Source organism: Cherax quadricarinatus, chromosome 46, assembly GCF_038502225.1.
Source record: "Cherax quadricarinatus isolate ZL_2023a chromosome 46, ASM3850222v1, whole genome shotgun sequence".
Classification (NCBI taxonomy): Eukaryota; Metazoa; Arthropoda; class Malacostraca; order Decapoda; family Parastacidae; genus Cherax; species Cherax quadricarinatus.
In genome coordinates this window covers 20,909,183-20,929,471 of record NC_091337.1, presented here as the reverse complement: position 1 = coordinate 20,929,471, position 20,289 = coordinate 20,909,183, and the positions used below count along the sequence as shown (strand labels likewise).

Genomic DNA, 20,289 nt, shown 5'->3' with positions numbered 1-20,289 from the left:
CATCATGTTTTTGTATTTCCCTCAGTTTTGGAACAATTTCATTACTTTTCATTTTACTGTATTACCTTCAGGAAATTATTTCCCATTTTATAAGCTCCTCAAATTTTTTTTTTATTATTATTAACACATTGGCCACTTCCCACCAAGGCAGGGTGGCTGAAAAAAGAAAAACTTTCATCATCATCCTTCACTCCATCACTGCTTTGCCAGAAGTGCACTTACACTATAGTTATAAAACTGCAACATTAACAACCCTCCTTCAGAGTGCTGGCACTGTTCTTCCCATCTCCAGGACTCAAGTCTGGCCTGCCGGTTTCTCCGAATGTTAACTTGCTCACACTCCAACAGCACATCAAGTCCTAAAAACCATTTGTCTCCATTTGTTCCTATCAAACACACTCACACATGCTTGTTGGAAGTCCAAGCCCCTAGCACACAAAACCTCCTTTACCCCCTCCCTCCAACCTCTCCTAGGCCGACGCCTACCCCGCTTTGTGTGTTCAAAAATTTAAACACATAAGAAACCTTTAATTTTGTGGACTTCAAAAACTTGCAATGTATGCCAAACTTGAGGACTACAAAAATTATGTATATATATATACGTAGTGCAGAGTCCCCCATGAATATATACATCGTACACAGTTAAAGAATTAACAATTAAAAAATTTACAAGAACTTATTCCTCACAAGCAGACATTGGCTACAATACAATTCATGCCTAAATAGTATGGCACTATGTCCTCATCCTGAAGGTCATATATTTACAAATTGTTGTGTATCAGCACATTTGCTTCCAGACATTCTGCAACAATATGCAAGTGTGTTTGGAGAAGAGGTAAATGAACTCTGGGTTTTGACATACTGTTGGAATTTAAGCATGTAAGTACATATTCAGAGAAGCAGACTAGCTTATGGGTCATCATTTGAGCTTAACATTCTCAGTGCAATTAGTGATCAGAGAACCTAGTTTCCCCAGACGTAAATGCCTCGAATCGTCATTAATTGCTGTCTCTAACACAATTAAGCAAAATAAAGGCAGCTACATCATCTCTGAAGTATCAGCAAGAATCCATCACATACTCACTGCTGCTAATACTACACAGGAACATAACAGAGGAGGAACACTGAAACAGACCTTCTGAAATCCAACCACTAACAGAAATATTTAACATATTTTTACGCTACTCAAGTAATAGCTTTTATAACCTTTTACTGATGTACAAGTTGATTTTTCTACCATATGTATTACTACTACTACTACTACTACTACCTCTAGTATTACAGTGGTCCCCCGGTATTCAATGGTATCGGTATCCGTTAAATCCAGTATTCGATACATTTTAATGCAAAAATTTTGCCTCGCCACTTGTTAAAAAACCTGCCACACGCGATTCGTCCGAGACGTGTCCACGTGTGGCCTGAACTGCCCCGTGTGTGCCAGTGTTTACAAGCCAGCCAGTGTGCTCGCATCTAAGCATATATTCGGTACATTCCATATTATCACAGTGTTTTTGGTGCTTGTTTCTGCAAAATAAGTCACCATGGGTCCCAAGAAAGCTTCTAGTGCCAACCCTGTGGTAAAAAGGGTGAGAATTAGTATGGAAATTAAGAAAGATTTTGAAGGGTTTGGGGCTAACCCTGAGAAGCCTATGCCAGTTGTGGAATCCATTGTGCCTACTTCAAAAATTAAGGAAATGTGTGCACAGTGGGTTGAACTGCAAACCTTTATGGATGAAAATCACCCTAACACAGCTATTGCAGGCCGTGCTTGTGACTATTATAATGACAATGTTGTGGCCCATTTTAGACAAATCGTAAAGGAATGGGAGGTACAGAGCTCTATGGACAGATTTGTTGTGCGACAGAGGTCCAGTGACTCTCAAGCTGGTCCTAGTGGCATTAAAAGAAGAAGGGAAGTAACCCCGGAAAAGGACTTGCTACCTCAAGTCCTAATGGAAGGGGATTCCCCTTCTAAACACTAAGTTCGACACTCTCCCCTCCTCCCATCCCATCAATCATCACCAGATCTTCATTAAAGGTAAGTGTCATGTATTCTATTATTAGTAGAGTACTACAAACTGTGCATGTCTTCCTCAGTTTGTGTGCATTAAACTTAATATTTCATGTGGTAAAATTTTTTTTTTCATACTTTTGGGTGTCTTGCACGGATTAATTTGATTTCCATTATTTCTCATGGGGAAAATTAATTAGCCTTTCGATAATTTTGGCATACGATGAGCTCTCAGGAACAGATTAATATCGAATACCGGTCGTCCACTGTACTACTACTACTTGTATTACTACTACTACCACTATTACTACTACTACTACTAGTATTACTACTACAACCACTAGTACTGCTACTACTACCACCACTAGTATTACTACTACTACTACCACTAGTATTATAACTACTTCACCTCACTCTAAGCCTATATATAGCCTCTCCTCACTTAATGACGGAGTACCGTTCCTAAGACCACGTCGGTAAATGAATTCATTGCTAAATGAGGAGCATACAATGATGGTAGTGGGTTTGCGTCAACCATCTTTGATATTGTTATAATGTCACCTTTGCACCATTTATGACATTTCTGGTATATTTTTAAATGTTTATAAAATGTTTATACAGTACTGTACTGTATACTGTAATAAACAGAATAGAGGAAAACAGCTCTAATATACATTACTTAGGTATGCACACTGGTCAGAGAGCCCGTCCTAAGTCCAAATTGTCAGTAATAGAGTATGTCGCTAAGTGAGGAGAGGCTGTATATACCCTCTGTGTCTATGTATTATTTCTAATGGCTTGATAAAGCTCCTGGAGAGTGAAACTGTCACATTAGATGCACTTGTGCCTTTTACCCAACAATTATAGTATAAAGAAGTTAATGGATTCTTATACAGGGTGCTCAAAAAGAGAGGCAATCCCTGGAGTATGCATATTAAAAAATTGCAAAATTTTGTATATATGTCGACCATTAAGATTGTCACATAAATGCATATGATGAATCATATTACTGAACACTTGTTAAAACATCTTTTATGTCATCTACTTTATGCTCAATGCTGACCTGTAGTTCTCTCTGTGTATTAGGCTCATTTCAATAAAAATTTATTAAATTTTAAAACTATTAAAAGAAATCCTGTAATGTGAACACTATTCTTGTTTTAATGATCAATGAAATAGAAAAAAAAAGTTACAAAATATATGTATTTTTCATGGGATGCATCCTTTTTGAGCACCCTGTATATATAAAAAAAAAAAGTAAAATAAAGAAGTTAAATTCAAAGCTAGGATATTATTTAAGTTTAAAACAACATCTACATAACACACAAAAAACAATATGTAAGATGCCTAAAATAAACATGTCTTCTATTTAAATGAAAGAGCTGAAGATGCTAATATGGTGCAAAAACACCAGACAATAAGAATGAAAAGAAGGAGAGATTATAAATGCTTTATACTCACAGCAAAATTTGAGGGATTAGCAGCAAAGGTGACAAACACATCAAAATAAGATCCCACAGCAGGAATTTCTTGGGGGACCAGAGCACCTGGAATCTTTTGTCTTGAAAATGAGGTTAATGGTGAATTAGTTCTAGAGCTCCTAGGGGATCCTGCACTTGAATCATGTTGGCTACTTATGGAAGACGGACCTGAATTACCTAAGAAAACAAAATGTTATATGTATTATGTTGTATGTATTTTAAGTAACTATATCACCAACATCTTTCTTTCTCATCTTTTTTTTACCAAGTAACACATTTCTCTCTCTCTCACACTAAATATCTGTCACCATGGTCTTTCTCCCCCTCCCCCCCTCTGACTCCATTTTCCCCTCCTGCTTTCTCTCTCTTACTCCATTATCTCCTACTCACTCCCTACCCCTTTTAACCCACCTTCCTCTTGCTTTCTCTCAGTCACTTCTTGCATAATGGTACATATAATATATCTGCAGGAATCTTAATATCAGAGGTTACTATCACAGGTGCTCAATCTTAAATACAGTGCAATGTATGTCTGTTGAATGATACATCACTTATATCACACTATCATATCTAGAAATATTTAATAGCAAATGAAGTTTAAAGTTTAAGCATAAAGTATAATTCATACTATAGATGAATCTATGACTGATACCAGAAACAAGTGCAGTTACCATGACTACTAGATGACTGGCTGCTGAGGGAAGACTGTCGGCAGAGAGAGCTTGAGTTGGGGATTGCCTCTTTATTAGCACTGTTATTGTTTCTATCGCCATCACTGCGCCAAAGAAACACCACAACATAAGAAAGAGCCACATTCACTACACTGTATAGACTCTGGTATCATCAACAATATTTTGCCAAAATTGTTATGCATAACTAAGTCCATATTTGTTTTTTAATCTCTAACTGTAATGTCAGCACAATTCTTGAAAAACAGCGACTGAATGAATGATGGTAAATGTGCTTTCTTCTTAGAGTTACTCTTCCTTAGAAGGAGACAGCAGTTGGAGGTGGGATGTACAGTGCCTGCACTCTCAAGAAGGGGTTTGGGATATCTGCTGTTTAGTGACATCTAAATTGTCATATCTGCATCCCTCTGGCAAGACAGTGATAGTGTGAATGATACTGAGTTTTTCTTTTTCGGATGACCCTGCCTCAGTAGGACATGGTCAGTGTGTTAAAAATAAAAAAATACAGTAGGGCCCAACGTATGATGTTAGGGGGTTCCAGAAAATTCATGGTAAGTCTATCTTTGGTACTCAGCTTATTGTCCCATCAGACTTTTTTTTTTTAAAACATAGGCTGTTTCCCACCAAGGCAGGGTGACCCAAAAAGAAAGTAAAACACCAAAAGTAAGAAAAAACTTTCATTATCATTCAACACTTTCACCATCATTCATACATAATCACTGTCTTTGCATAGGCACTCAGATACAACAGCTTAGACATCCCTCCAAACTGCCAATACCCCAAACTCCTAGGTCTTATTCTTGTTTATTTCCTCATCTCCATGGGTGTGTGGAACATAATTCTTCCTCCATAAGCCATGTGTGTCATAAGAGACGACTAACATGCTGAGAGCAAGGGGCTAGTAACCCCTTCTCCTGTATACATTACTAAACTTAAAAAGAGAAACTTTTGCTTTACTTTTTGGGCCACCGTGCTTCAGTGGGATATGGCCAGTTTGTTGAAAGAATATTTTTTAGTTAACAATAATCGTGAAATTTGGAATTTGCAAAGCCTCACAACAAACCCCTGTTTTATATATTACACTGGATTCACTTTATGTGCCCTATGCCAAGAATGCATCTCCTGCACCAAGCACTGGAGATCTTTATAAGCAAGCAAGAGTGTATAACTAACCTAAGTTCACATTTATAACTCATTACAATAAAAGAGCATACCTGAAGAGACTGGTGTCCATACTTAGTGTGAAATTAATGGAGACTAGCTCATTCTGAGGGTGACTCCTCTTAAATAGTTCAACTGAAGGTGGGCCACCATTTATTCCAGAATCTTGCACCTATAAAGCATTAATACAAAAAATAATATCTATCATGAATGAATGCTCTATTTTGTACTTCCCTCTTTCACAAATTCTTACTTTTCCCTCCAAGTCTCTGGAAAAGCAGTTGATTAACCCGGCCATGTGGTAGCATTGATCAAAGTAAGACAACTAGGTTGTGATTGAATTAAAAAAAAAAAAAAAAAATCTCTGGGTCTCATGTCATGCTGCACAATTTATCTTTAGCACCAATAAATGTGCATGGGGGAAAAAATAATCCCAACATATTTACCTCTGTACTGTACCTTGGCAAGTGCCATACATTATTTCAAAGGTTCAGAACCTCCAGGAATTGGAAATTTAATGTGAAATAGATGCCACCTAGGAAGATTCGTGTACAGGAAGTTAACTTACGGTAATTGATGCAAGTTTACTTGTCACTGGAGATAAATATAAATATGAAATCGGAATGACACGATTGCAAACAAACCATACCACGGGCGGGATTGAACCCGCGGTCAGAGAGTCTCAAAACACCAGACCGTCACGTTAGCCACTGGACCAGCTAGCCACAATAAGATTCGTCCAACTAGGTACATTTCTACACCATAGGAAGGTTAGCATAGGCACCACTGTGACCACAAATGCAAGTTTTTACAGACGAATCTCCAGCTAGCGTGGCCGTGACGAACTCTAGCTCAAGTCCCCTCAATGCCGTCAACATGACTCACGAAATCGTAATGACACGATTGCAAACAAACCATACCATGGGCGGGATAGAACCCGCGGTCAGAGTCACGTTAGCCACTAACCTTCCTATGGTGTAGAAATGTACCTAGTTGGACGAATCTTATTGTGGCTAGCTGGTCCAGTGGTTAACGCGACGGTCTGGAGTTTTGAGACTCTCTGACCGCAGGTTCAATCCCGCCCGTTGTATGGTTTAAATATGAAAGTGAGTTCAAGTTATGTAGATCAATCAAATTTGTGTAAAAGTGGCTTTAAAAAATTTAATGGGCATCTGACAGCAACTTGAAATTCAACACTCATAAAAAAAAAAAAATCCAAAATGGTTGGCATCCTCTAAAAGCTACATTATTATGTACCACAAATAGCACCCTGCCTCGGTGGGAGATGGCCAACTTGTTTGAAAAAAAAAAAAAAAAAAAAAAAAAAAAAAAAAAAAAGCACTACTTGCATTATACTATTCACTGATCTACTCCTACCTCACCTATGCTATTTGTGCCTGGGGATCCACAACAGCAACTCACCTAAAGCCAATAACAACTCAACAAAAAGCTGCAGTACAAATGATCACACAATCCACTGCTTGACAACACTGCCTCCCCATTCTTCCAAGACCTAAGCCTACTCACTATACAAAACATTCACTCTTACTACTGTACATCCTACACTTACAGAACAATAAATTTTAATATTAATCCAGACCTGAACCACTTTCTTGATAGTTGCAACAGGACCCATAGACATAATACAGGTCAGCCATCACTAATCCGGCACTAATTTCGGCTACCGTAATTTCAAACTTCCTGGGTCACCTCACCAACCTGCTGCTACTTGCTGCATAAACACTGTTGGTGTCACTTGCAAACATAGGCTAGCCATTCCAATTTGCTTTTCTCCATTTATTGTTATGACCTGCCATGGTTCCATGAATAAAGGAAATGCTTCTCATTGTGTAAAACACAAACACCGTGCATTGTCCATAAAGATAAGGTTGAACTACTGAAAAAAACTCAACAGCTGTGTGTCTGAGAAGCTTGTGTGTCTCACGAAATCGTAATGACACGATTGCAAACAAACCATACCATGGGCGGGGATGGAACCCGCGATCAGTCTCTCAACACTCCAGACCGCCGCTAGATGGTCCAGTGGCTGGAGTTTTGAGAGACTCTGATCGTGGGTTCTATCCCTGCCCGTGGTATGGTAAGCTTGTGTGAATTATAGAGCATTGGTTCTTCGACAGTTTATGACAAAGAAAAAAAATTACTTGGTTTCTTTGTTTACAGTGATTCAAAGAAACATGTGTGTAAAAGGAAAACAATGAAGGAAGGAAAAAGTTTGGAACTAGGTCAAGTTCAGATGAAGTGGCTTAGGCTATGTGTAAGTGAAAATGTTGAGCTGCTACTTTCAGCTCTTCACTTTGGAAGTGGTAGTAATGAACTTTCTTGTGCAAGTCAAACTGGTTAACTTTATTAACCTTTTCATTATTGGTCCAATTGTATCACGCTTTGAAGCCACTGTCAGTCCAGTAGTATGATGCCATGAGCTCAGCTCACTCAGATAAGCTGTGACTGGTAAATTTGGGCCTAGATATAAGAGAATACATCCATGTAGTAAGTGTGCACTATATAAAAAAATCCTGCAGCCTGTAGTGCATAATGAGAAAAAACTGTGACTATTTTCTTTTGTGTAAAACAGTGACTCTGTGGTGTATTTTTATATGGTTTTTATGGCTGTAGTCTCGGTTTTTTGGTCTTATTTGATAGAATGGAAGATATATTATAGAAACAGAGATGATTTTGATTAGTTTCAGAACAGAAGATTTATTGTTATGCAGGCTACTGCATTACTGTAATAATTGCATAAATAATGTCAGTGCATTCCTAAATGCTTATTAGACTGGCCAGTTGGAGGCATATTGGACAAGTGACATCAACGATGTACTCTAGAATATCGGCAAAAATTTGACATTTTGGGTACTTTAAGCTCAATTTCAGTCCTGAAAACAATTAAAATCATCTCTTTATTCCTGTAATATATTTTCCATTTATCAAATGAGACCAAGAAACCAAGACTACAACCATAAAAACCATTTGAAAATATACCGCAAAGTCACCGTTTTAACCCCTTAACCCTTTCAGGGTTTCCGACGTACTAGTATGGCTTACGCACCAGGGTTATTGACGTACTAGAACGCCTAAATTCTAGCACCTTCAAATCTATTGAGAGAAAGCTGGTAGGCCTACATATGAAAGAATGGGTCTATGTGGTCAGTGTGCACAGCATAAAAAAAATCCTGCAGCACACAGTGCATGAGAAAAAAAAACTCCAACCGTGATTTTGGTTTAAAACAGCGAGTTTGCATTGCATTTTCGTATGGTATCTATGGTTGTATTCTAGTTTTCCTGGTCTCATTTTATAGAATGGAAGACATACTACAGAAATTGAGATGATTTTCATTGGTTTCATAAAGAAAAGTACCTTGAAATTGAGCTCAAAGTAGCAGAAGTGTTCGATTTTTACCGAATTTCAAAAGTAAACAAATCATGCCAAGCATCCAATACACGTCAACTGGTGAGTCTAATACAGGTCTCCCTCAACATTCGCATTTTCAACTTTTGCGGGTTTCACACATTCGCGAATTCCCAACTGCCCAATTCCCAGCCGCCAAATCATATTTAAGTTTCCCGCCACCTGCGAGTCCCTACTACCCTCCCTCCGACCCCTGCAACTGGCAGCCAGCCCTCCCACCGCTTTGTGGTGAGTGTTTTGTTTGTTCATTGTTTGCTATTAAACAACAGTATAAATAATGTAAACCCATTCATTGAATGACTGCATATGTATTGGAATGGCTATTCAGACAGGTATTGGATGGTGACATCATGTGGTTTACTCTTTGAACACAGCAAAGAATCAATTCAATTCAATTCAAAGTTTATTCTCTATAAGGATTACAATGCTAAGTTTACAGAATTTGGTTATTGTGTGGTTTACACGTAGTAAAATAATAATTACAGAGTGTACCACTAGAACACCTAGCATGGCAAGGCATTTTGGGCAGACTTAGATTAATTCTTAAATTTAAAATATTACAAATTATGAGGTAAGTTGGTATTATGGCTAAGTGACTAAATAGTAGTTTGTGAGTTTAGCAATGTGAATGCTTTTGTTTTGGCACAATACATAGAGTGGACAGAGGAACAATGTGGCAGATGTTGCAAGTATATGGAATAGGTGGTAAGTTACTAAATGTTGTAAAGAGCTTTTATGAGGATAGTGAGGCTCAGGTTAGGGTGTGTAGAAGAGAGGGAGAATACTTCCCGGTAAAAGTAGGTCTTAGACAGGGATGTGTAATGTCACCATGGTTGTTTAACCCTTTGACTGTCGCAACCCCCAATCCTGAGGTGTCTCCTGGTGTCGCAAAATTTAAAAAAAAAAAAAAAATTATTTTTTCTTATGAAATGATAGAGAATCTTTTCCCGATTGTAATGACACAAAAAAAAAACGAAATTTCATGGAAAACTGAAGGAATTATGCTCTCGCGAAGTTAGCGACCTCGGCGCTGTTTACAAATCGGCGATTTCGCCCACATTGAGCCCTATTTTCGGCTAATTCCATTGTTCCAGTTGCCCAAACTTATAGCAATTTCTTTAGAACTCCATTATTTCTATCGATTGAGTACAAGAAACTGCCCATTTACCGATTTCAGCTACCTAATAATGTGGTCAGAAATTTGCAATTTGGCCAATTTCACAAAAACTAAAAAATATGACAATTTCAAAATAAGGTCCAAAATGAACAATGCAGACATTCCTGGCTCTAAACTAACATTTTCTTTGCTCATCAGTCATGTCTCCAGGCCCCTCTGATATTACTCTTGCTTTCTATTTTGAATTTTTATTCAAACAAAAAATAGAAGACTTACTATTATGCAGACTACTGCAATACTGTAATAATTGTATAAATAACATCAACCCATTCATGACTGCATATTAGAATGGCTAGTTGGACATTTATTGGACAATGGCATCATTTGTTTACTTTTGAACATTGGCAAAAATCAAACATTTCCCCTACTTCGAGCTCCATTTCTAGGTTCTTTTTATAGTAAAATCAATCAAAATCACCTCTATTTCTATAATATGTTTTCCATTCTATCAAATGAGACCAAGAAAACGAGAATACAACCATAAATACTATACGAAAATAGACGACAAAGTCGGCATTTTAATTAAAAAAAACGGTCGGAGTTTTTTTTTTCTCATTATGCACTGCGTGCTCCAGGATTTTTTTTATATGGTGCACACTGACCACACAGACCCATTCTCTCACATGTGGGCCTACCAGCTTTCTCCTGCATGATTTGAAGCCGCTAGAATTTATGAGTATATATACGTCAAACACGGTACCTCGTAAGACGTATATATACGGCCGCGACAGTCAAAGGGTTAATACATTTATAGATGGGGTTGTAAAAGAAGTAAATGCTAGGGTGTTCGGGAGAGGGGTGGGATTAAATTATGGGGAATCAAATTCAAAATGGGAATTGACACAGTTACTTTTTGCTGATGATACTGTGCTTATGGGAGATTCTAAAGAAAAATTGCAAAGGTTAGTGGATGAGTTTGAGAATGTGTGTAAAGGCAGACAGTTGAAAGTGACCACAGAAAAGAGTAGGGTGATGAGGGTATCAAATGATTTAGATAAAGAAAAATTGGATATCAAATTGGGGAGGAGGAGTATGGAAGAAGTGAATGTTTTCAGATACTTGGGAGTTGAAGTGTCGGCGGATGGATTTATGAAGGATGAGGTTAATCATAGAACTGATGAGGGAAAAAAGGTGAGTGGTGCGTTGAGGTATATGTGGAGTCAAAAAACGATATCTATGGAGGCAAAGAAGGGAATGTATGAAAGTATAGTAGTACCAACACTCTTATATGGATGTGAAGCTTGGGTGGTAAATGCAGCAGCGAGGAGATGGTTGGAGGCAGTGGAGATGTCCTGTCTAAGGGCAATGTGTGGTGTAAATATTATGCAGAAAATTCGGAGTGTGGAAATTAGGAGAAGGTGTGGAGTTAATAAAAGCATTAGTCAGAGGGCAGAAGAGGGGTTGTTGAGGTGGTTTGGTCATTTAGAGAGAATGGATCAAAGTAGAATGACATGGAAAGCTTATAAATCTATAGGGGAAGGAAGGAGGGGTAGGGGTCATCCTCGAAAGGGTTGGAAAGAGGGGGGTAAAGGAGGTTTTGTGGGCGAGGGGCTTGGACTTCCAGCAAGCGTGCATGAGCGTGTTAGATAGGAGTGAATGGAGACGAATGATACTTGGGACCTGACGATCTGTTGGAGTGTGAGCAGGGTAATATTTAGTGAAGGGATTCAGGGAAACCGGTTATTTTCATATAGTTGGACTTGAGTCCTGGAAATGGGAAGTACAATGCCTGCACTTTAAAGGAGGGGTTTGGGATATTGGCAGTTTGGAGGGATATGTTGTGCATCTTTATACGTATATGCTTCTAAACTGTTGTATTCTGAGCACCTCTGCAAAAACAGTGATAATTTGAGTGTGGTGAAAGTGTTGAATGATGATGAAAGTATTTTCTTTTTGGGGATTTTCTTTCTTTTTTGGGTCACCCTGCCTCGGTGGGAGACGGCCGACTTGTTGAAGAAAAAAAAAAAAAAAAAAAAAAAAAAAAAAAAGTTTAAGTATTGGAGTATCACAGGCCAACTTATGACTAGTTAGGATTCATTATTTTAAGATTTAGATTGATATTTCTGTTTATGGTCAAACGGGTGAGTGAGTGTAAGTGTGAACCACCAGGTGGTATTCATGTAATTAGTTGACGAGGTGTATCAGGGAGATAAGATGTTTTCTAATGGTAGTTTTGAAGGTGATGAATGTGTCTACAGTTCTAGAGTTTTCAGGTAGGGTGTTCCAGATTTTAGGGCCTTTGACATACATTGAATTTTTGTAAAGGTTTAGTCGGACACGAGGAATGTCATAGAGATGTTTGTGTCTGGTGTTATGCCTGCGGGTTCTGTCACAACTATCAAGAAAGTGTTTTAGGTCAAGGTTAATATTGGAATTTAAGGTCCTGTAGATGTAGACTGCACAGTAGTAAGTGTGGATGTACTGAACAGGGAGTAAGTTTAGATCTATGAAGAGTGGGGGGGTGTGTTGCCAGGGATGGGATTTAGTGATTATTCTTACTGCGGCCTTTTGTTCGGTTATTATTGGCTTTAGGTGTGTTGCTGCAGTTGATCCCCGAGCACAAATAGCATAGGTGAGGTATGGATAAATAAGTGAGTGGTATAGTGTGAGAAGGGCATTTTGCGGCACATAGTATCGTATCTTGGAGAGGATCCCAACCGTTTTGGATACTTTTTTTGGTTATGTGTTGGATATGGGTGCTGAAATTCGGGTTGTTGTCGAGGTATAGGCCTAGGAATTTGCCCTCATTATGTCTGGCAATTAGAGTGTTGTCTATCTTAATGTTAATTTGCACAACTCCTGCTCTGCTACCAAACATAATATAGTAGGTTTTGTCAGTGTTAAGCGTAAGTTTATTGGCTGTCATCCAAGTCAAGCATTGCCACTCTCAAACATTTCTGCTACTGCTAATAATAACAGTAATAATAATAATAATAATAATAATAATAATAATAATAAATACGATAGAACTGAAGAAGGAAATTGTACAAAAATACGGGGGAGTGGTTGACACATTGTCAGTGAGGCTTCGCTTATGCTGGAGTGAGCATTAGTCTCCGTGCTCTTCCAAACATTTCACAATAATTCATTGTGTTTGGTGCTTGTAGATTGAGTGCAACTGGAGTGGAAGAGGCAGTGGTAGAGGCAGTGGTAGAGGCAGTGGTAGAGGCAGTGGTAGAGGCAGTGGTAGAGGCAGTGGTAGAGGCAGTGGTTGAGGCAGTGGGTGAGGCAGCAGTTGAGGCAGTGGGAGAGGCAGTGGGTGAGGCAGCGGTTGAAGCAGAGGTTGATGCAATGGTAGAGGCAGCGGTTGAGGCAGCGATTGAGGCAATGGGTGAGGCAGTGGGTGAGGCAGTGGGTGAGGCAGTGGGTGAGGCAGTGGGCGAGGCAGCGGTTGAGGCAGCGGTTGAGGCAGTGGTTGAGGCAGTGGTTGAGGTAGTGGTATTTAATAACATACATGTTATTAATAATAATAATAATACATCTTATTAATAACAACATGTACTATTATTATTGATAACATATATGTTATTAAATACCACTGCCTCAACTGCTGCCTCTACCATTGCCTCAAATGCTGCCTCAACCGCTGCCTCAACCACTGCCTCAACCACTGCCTCAACCACTGCCTCAACCACTGCCTCAACCACTGCCTCTACCACTGCCTCTATCACTCCAGTCACACTCAATCTACAAGCAACAAACACAATGAATTATTATGAAATGTTTGGAAGAGCATGGAGACTAAGGCTCACTCCAGCATAAACAAAGCCACACTGATGATGTGTCAACCACTCCCTCATATTTTTGTACAATTTCCTTCTTCAATTCTATCGTATTTATTATTATTATTATTATTATTATTATTATTATTATTATTATTATTATTATTATTATTACTGTTATTATTAGCAGTAGCAGAAATGTTTGATTCTTTGCCGTGTTCAAGAGTAAACACATGATGTCACCATCCAATACGTGTCCGAATAGCCATTCCAATATGCAGTCATGAATGGGTTTACATTATTTATACTGTTGTTTAATAGCAAATAATGAACAAACAAAACACTCGCCACACAGTGGTGGGAGGGCTGGCTGCCAGTTGCGGGGGCTGGAGGGAGGGCAGTAGGGACTCGCAGTGGTTGAGGATGTGGTGGAGGCATTGGTAGAGGCAATGGTGGAGGCAGTGGTATTTATTAACATACATGTTATTAAACCATGACATGTATGTATTCAGTACAATTTACGATGTTTTCATGTATTTTATGATTGTTCATGGTTCAACAAGTTAAGGAAGCAGTATTGTATTATATTTCCCTACATATAAGTGAACAGTATTTAGATAAGGCTAAAGAGGTCTTTGTGGCATTTATGGATTTGGAAAAGGCGTATGACAGGGTGGATAGGGGGGCAATGTGGCAGATGTTGCAGGTGTATGGTGTAGGAGGTAGGTTACTGAAAGCAGTGAAGAGTTTTTACGAGGATAGTGAGGCTCAAGTTAGAGTATGTAGGAAAGAGGGAAATTATTTCCCAGTAAAAGTAGGCCTTAGACAAGGATGTGTGATGTCACCGTGGTTGTTTAATATATTTATAGATGGGGTTGTAAGAGAAGTAAATGCGAGGGTCTTGGCAAGAGGCTTGGAGTTAAAAGATGAAGAATCACACATAAAGTGGGAGTTGTCACAGTTGCTCTTTGCTGATGACACTGTGCTCTTGGGAGATTCTGAAGAGAAGTTGCAGAGATTGGTGGATGAATTTGGTAGGGTGTGCAAAAGAAGAAAATTAAAAGTGAATACAGGAAAGAGTAAGGTTATGAGGATAACAAAAAGATTAGGTGATGAAAGATTGGATATCAGATTGGAGGGAGAGAGTATGGAGGAGGTGAATGTATTCAGATATTTGGGAGTGGACGTGTCAGCGGATGGGTCTATGAAAGATGAGGTGAATCATAGAATTGATGAGGGGAAAAGGGTGAGTGGTGCACTTAGGAGTCTGTGGAGACAAAGAACTTTGTCCTTGGAGGCAAAGAGGGGAATGTATGAGAGTATAGTTTTACCAACGCTCTTATATGGGTGTGAAGCATGGGTGATGAATGTTGCAGCGAGGAGAAGGCTGGAGGCAGCGGAGATGTCATGTCTGAGGGCAATGTGTGGTGTGAATATAAGGCAGAGAATTCATAGTTTGGAAGTTAGGAGGAGGTGCGGGATTACCAAAACTGTTGTCCAGAGGGCTGAGGAAGGGTTGTTGAGGTGGTTCAGACATGTAGAGAGAATGGAGCGAAACAGAATGACTTCAAGAGTGTATCAGTCTGTAGTGGAAGGAAGGCAGGGTAGGGGTCAGCCTAGGAAAGGTTGGAGGGAGGGGGTAAAGGAGGTTTTGTGTGCGAGGGCCTTTGACTTCCAGCAGGCATGCGTGAGCGTGTTTGATAGGAGTGAATGGAGACAAATGGTTTTTAATACTTGACGTGCTGTTGGAGTGTGAGCAAAGTAACATTTATGAAGGGGTTCAGGGAAACCAGCAGGCCGGACTTGAGTCCTGGAGATGGGAAGTACAGTGCCTGCACTCTGAAGGAGGGGTGTTAATGCTGCAGTTTAAAAACTGTAGTGTAAAGCACCCTTCTGGCAAGACAGTGATGGAGTGAATGATGGTGAGAGTTTTTCTTTTTCGGGCCACCCTGCCTTGGTGGGAATCAGCCAGTGTGATAATAATAAAAAAAAAATATTGGGGCACCAAACATTAACGATTTTTCAACATTCGCGAGGCTCTTGATCCCCTAACCCTCGCGAATGTTGAGGGAAACCTGTATTCTTTCACAGGTGCACTGTTATTATTTATACCATTTCTACATTAATACAGTAATCTGCTAGCAGTAAATCTTTTATTTTTTGTGAGAATAAAAATTCAAAGTGGAAAGCAAAAGAGATGTAAGAAGGGCCTGGGGGCATGACTAATGAGCAGAGAAAATGTTATTTTAGTGCCAGGAATGTCTGTCTTGCTTATTCTGGACCCTATTTGGAAATTGGCATCTTCTGAAATTTGTGTGAAATTGGCAAAATTGCCAATATCTGACCACTTTATTGGATACTTGAAATTGGTAAATGGGTGGTTTCTTGTACTCATTCGATTGAAAAAAATGGACTTCTAGTGAAAGAGATATGATTTTTGTTGACTAGTACACTGAAATTGGCCGAAAACAGGGCTCAAAGCGGGCGAAACCGTCAATGCGTCAACATCGTCGACACTGCTAACTTCACGAGAGCATAATTCTGTAAGTTTTTCATCAAATTTCATACTTTTGGTGTCATTATGATTGGGAAAAGATTCTTTATCATTTAATAAGATTTTTTTTTTTTCCAAAAAATTTTCGACCCTGAGAACGAGTTTAGGAGAGGGCCTCTCAACCCTGAAAGGGTTAAACTGTCCAAATGTAGATCTACGTTAGCCTGTGTGGCACTGAATATTTTGAAAAATAATTTTTTTTTTAATTATTAAAGAGGGCAATTTTCTGTGTGGTATAAGACCTCAAAAAAAAAAAAAATTTAGGACCAGTACTTACCGAGATACAAGACCACGAAGTTGGCTCTGGATGCAGAAGTGTTGCCAATTTACCTTTTTTTTTATTTTATTTTAATTTATATAATTTTTATATTTGGATACTTTTTATGTTCTGATAATAGTTCTTGCAATTCCATAGCCAATCTTTGTTCTGACACTAATATTATGTACTGAAATAGTACTCAAATAGTAACAATCATACCAACAGGTGAACATTTTCACCTGCCTGGGTCATTTACTCTTGTCTAGAAATATATACAAAGAGTATTTATAGGTCATTGCAATGTTTTAGACATGCTGGAGTATATATGAAACTCCTTGAAGAATGGTGTTATGACAAGCGAGGTAACTGGTGACAGCCAGTGACATTTGATGAATGTGAGCTGCTGCAGGGAACCCTCGCTTTATTTGTTTTCGCTGTTGCACAGAAACATGTCTATGTCTGTCCGTCTGTCTGTCTGTATCTATCTGTCTAGCTCTGCTTATCTATCTAGCTCTGTTTGTCTGTCTGTCTGTGTGTGCCTGAAGTATATATATGAAACTCCTTGAAGAATGATGTTATGACAAGCATCAGATAACAGGTGACAGCCAGTGACATTTGATGAATGAGAGCTGCTGCAGGGAACCCTCACAAAATGTCTGTCTGTATGTCTATCTGTCTGTCTGTTTATCTGTCTGCCTATGTGTCTGTCTTTCCATGTTTGTCTCTGTCACAGGAAGCGGCTGGTAAGCCTGTTGGTTTTTGGTTTATGAGCAACTCCCAGATTGCTGAGCAAGTGACACTGCTATTACTTGCATCATGTTTATTTGTCTTATATCTACAAACACTGTATAGCATTTTGCCCAGAATTTTTGGGTTATCCTAAGTAATTTACACTATGTATAATAAATGTACTTATGTGTACATGTGAGAGACAGAGAAAGACAGAGATACAGACAGAGACAGCCAAAGCCAGCCATCCAGCCAGCTGGCCAGTCTGCCAAATACGTAAGAACATAAGGAGGAGGAATACTGCACCAGCCCTACTGGCCCATGCAAAGCAGGTCCATGTCACCCCCAGCTTAGACCAATTGACCCACCTAGCCAGGTCACATCCACTGAAGGAAGGAGCATGGCATCTGACCTAGTAGCACAAGCTAGTCAGGTCCAACTCACACCCACTCATGTATTTATCTAACCTATTTTTACTTTCCTCTTAAAATGGGAGTATTAATACGACATGACATCAGTGAATCCCTGGTGTTTAATACACTATTTGCTCTAGCTGGCGCTGAATTGAACTGGTGCTCCCACAAGGTACTAAGTGGTCCCCAATTTTTTTCATACTGTGCACACAAAGTGCGCAGACCCATTCTTTCATGTCTAGGTGACTCAGGCTTATCGCACCAAATTTGAAGGAATGAAAAATAAAATGTTGATCTACGTTTGGAGTGCTGCGCACATGCACGTAGATCCAATGGGAAAAAATTAAGTAAAGAGGGGAATTTTGTGAGTAATAAGAAAAAAAAAAAAAAAAAAAATCTTTTAGGGCTAGTACTTACCAATATATAAGGCTGCAAAGTTGGCACTGGATGCTCACCTGATGGCAACATGGAGTCCTGCCACTTGCAGAAGTGTTGCTGATATACCTTTTTTCTCATTTTTATTTTAATTTATATAATTTTTATGTTCTGGTAATTACTATTTACAGTAGTTCTTGTGATTTTATAGCTAATCTTTTTTCTGACACTAATACAGTGGACCCCCGCATAACGATTTTAATCCGTGCAAGAGGGGTAATTGTTATGCGAAATAATCGGTATGTGAATGAATTTTCCCCATAAGAAATAATGGAAATAAAATTAATCCGTGCAAGACACCCAAAAGTATGAAAAAAAATTTTTTTTACCACATGAAATGTTAATTTTAATACACACAAACTGAAAAAGGCATGCACACTTACATGACACTTACTTTTATTGAAGATCTGGTGATGATTGATGGGATGGGAGGAGGGGAGAGAGAGTGTTAGTGTTTAGAAGGGGAATCCCCTTCCATTAAGACTTGAGGTGTCAAGTCCTTTTCTGGGGTTACTTCCCTTCTTCTTTTAATGCCACTAGGACCAGCTTCAGAGTCACTGGACTTCTTTCGCACAACATATCTGTCCATAGTGGCCTGTACCTCTCGTTCCTTTATGACTTCCCTAAAGTGTTTCACAACATTGTCAGTGTACAGGTTGCCAACACGGCTTGCAATAGCTGTGTGAGGGTGATTTTCATCCATGAAGGTTTGCACTTCAAGCCACTTTGCACAGATTTCTTTAATCTTTGCAGCAGGCAACTTCTTCAATTTCTCTCTCCCCTCCTCTGAACCAGTTTCCTCAGGTCTGGCCTCTTGCTCTTGAAGTTGATCTATCAGCTCATCAGTGGTTAGTTCTTCATTGTCCTCCTCCACCAACTCTTCCACATCATCCCCACTAACCTCCAACCCCAAGGACTTTCCCAATGCCACAATGGATTCCTCAAGTGGCATAATCCTCTCAGGGTTAGCCTCAAACCCTTCAAAATCCCTTTTGTCTACACATTCTGGCCACAGTTTCTTCCAAGCAGAGTTCAAGGTCTTCTTAGTCACTCCCTCCCAAGCCTTACCTATAAGGTTTACACAATTGAGGATATTAAAGTGCTCTCTCCAAAACTCTCTTAGAGTCAGTTCAGTTTCTGAGGTCACTACAAAGCACCTTTCAAACAGAGCTTTTGTGTACAGTTTTTTGAAGTTTGCAATAACCTGCTGGTCCATGGGCTGCAGGAGAGGAGTGGTATTAGGAGGCAAAAACTTAATGAAGCTCATGTCCCCATAAAGTCGCTCTGCCACGTCTGTAGGATGACCAGGGGCATTGTCTAACACCAGGAGGCACTTAAGTTCTAATTTCTTTTCAGTTAGGTAATCTTTCACATTGGGGGCAAATGCATGGTGTAACCAGTTATAGAAAAAGTCCCTAGTGACCCATGCCTTACTGTTTGCCCTCCACAGCACACACAAATTATCCTTGAGGACATTCTTTTGCCTGAACGCTCTGGGAGTTTCAGAGTGATACACTAATAAAGGCTTAACTTTGCAATCACCACTAGCATTGGCACACATCAACAAAGTAAGCCTGTCTTTCATAGGCTTATGTCCTGGGAGTGCCTTTTCCTCCTGAGTAATGTAGGTCCTGCTTGGCATTTTCTTCCAGAACAGGCCTGTTTCATCACAATTAAACACTTGTTCAGGTTTCAGTCCTTCACTGTCTATGTACTCCTTGAATTCCTGCACATATTTTTCAGCCGCTTTGTGGTCCGAACTGGCAGCCTCACCATGCCTTATCACACTATGGATGCCACTACGCTTCTTAAATCTCTCAAACCAACCTTTGCTGGCCTTAAATTCACTCACATCATCACTAGTTGCAGGCATTTTTTTAATTAAATCCTCATGCAACTTCCTAGCCTTTTCACATATGATCGCTTGAGAGACGCTATCTCCTGCTAGCTGTTTTTCATTTATCCACACCAATAAGAGTCTCTCAACATCTTCCATCACTTGCGATCTTTGTTTCGAAAACACAGTTAAACCTTTGGCAAGAACAGCTTCCTTGATTGTCTTTCTGGTGCCCACAATAGTAGCGATGGTTGATTGGGGTTTCTTGTACAACTTGACTAGGTCGGCGATACGCACTCCACTTTCATACTTATCAATGATCTCTTTCTTCATTTCTATTGGAATTCTCACCCTTATTGGTGTACGGTTGGCACTAGAAGCTTTCTTGGGGCCC

The 20,289-nt window shown here is 39.4% G+C and overlaps 1 protein-coding gene across 9 annotated transcripts in view; it reads right to left on the bottom strand.

Moving 5' to 3' along the window:
• LOC128696749 (tudor domain-containing protein 7B) overlaps positions 1 to 20,289 on the bottom strand; it is a 462,427-nt gene that overhangs the window by 72,006 nt on the left and 370,132 nt on the right. For all 9 annotated transcript variants that reach the window (XR_011393213.1, XR_011393212.1, XM_070094599.1 and 6 more), the window contains 3 exons: positions 5,396 to 5,514; positions 4,164 to 4,267; positions 3,473 to 3,669 (listed from right to left, as the gene is read on the bottom strand). Coding sequence is in view for 7 of the 9 variants with exons in the window: in XM_070094599.1 (XP_069950700.1) it covers positions 3,473 to 3,669; positions 4,164 to 4,267; positions 5,396 to 5,514 (420 nt within the window). In the remaining 2 variants the exon portion in view is untranslated. The remainder of the gene's footprint in view (positions 1 to 3,472; positions 3,670 to 4,163; positions 4,268 to 5,395; positions 5,515 to 20,289) is intronic.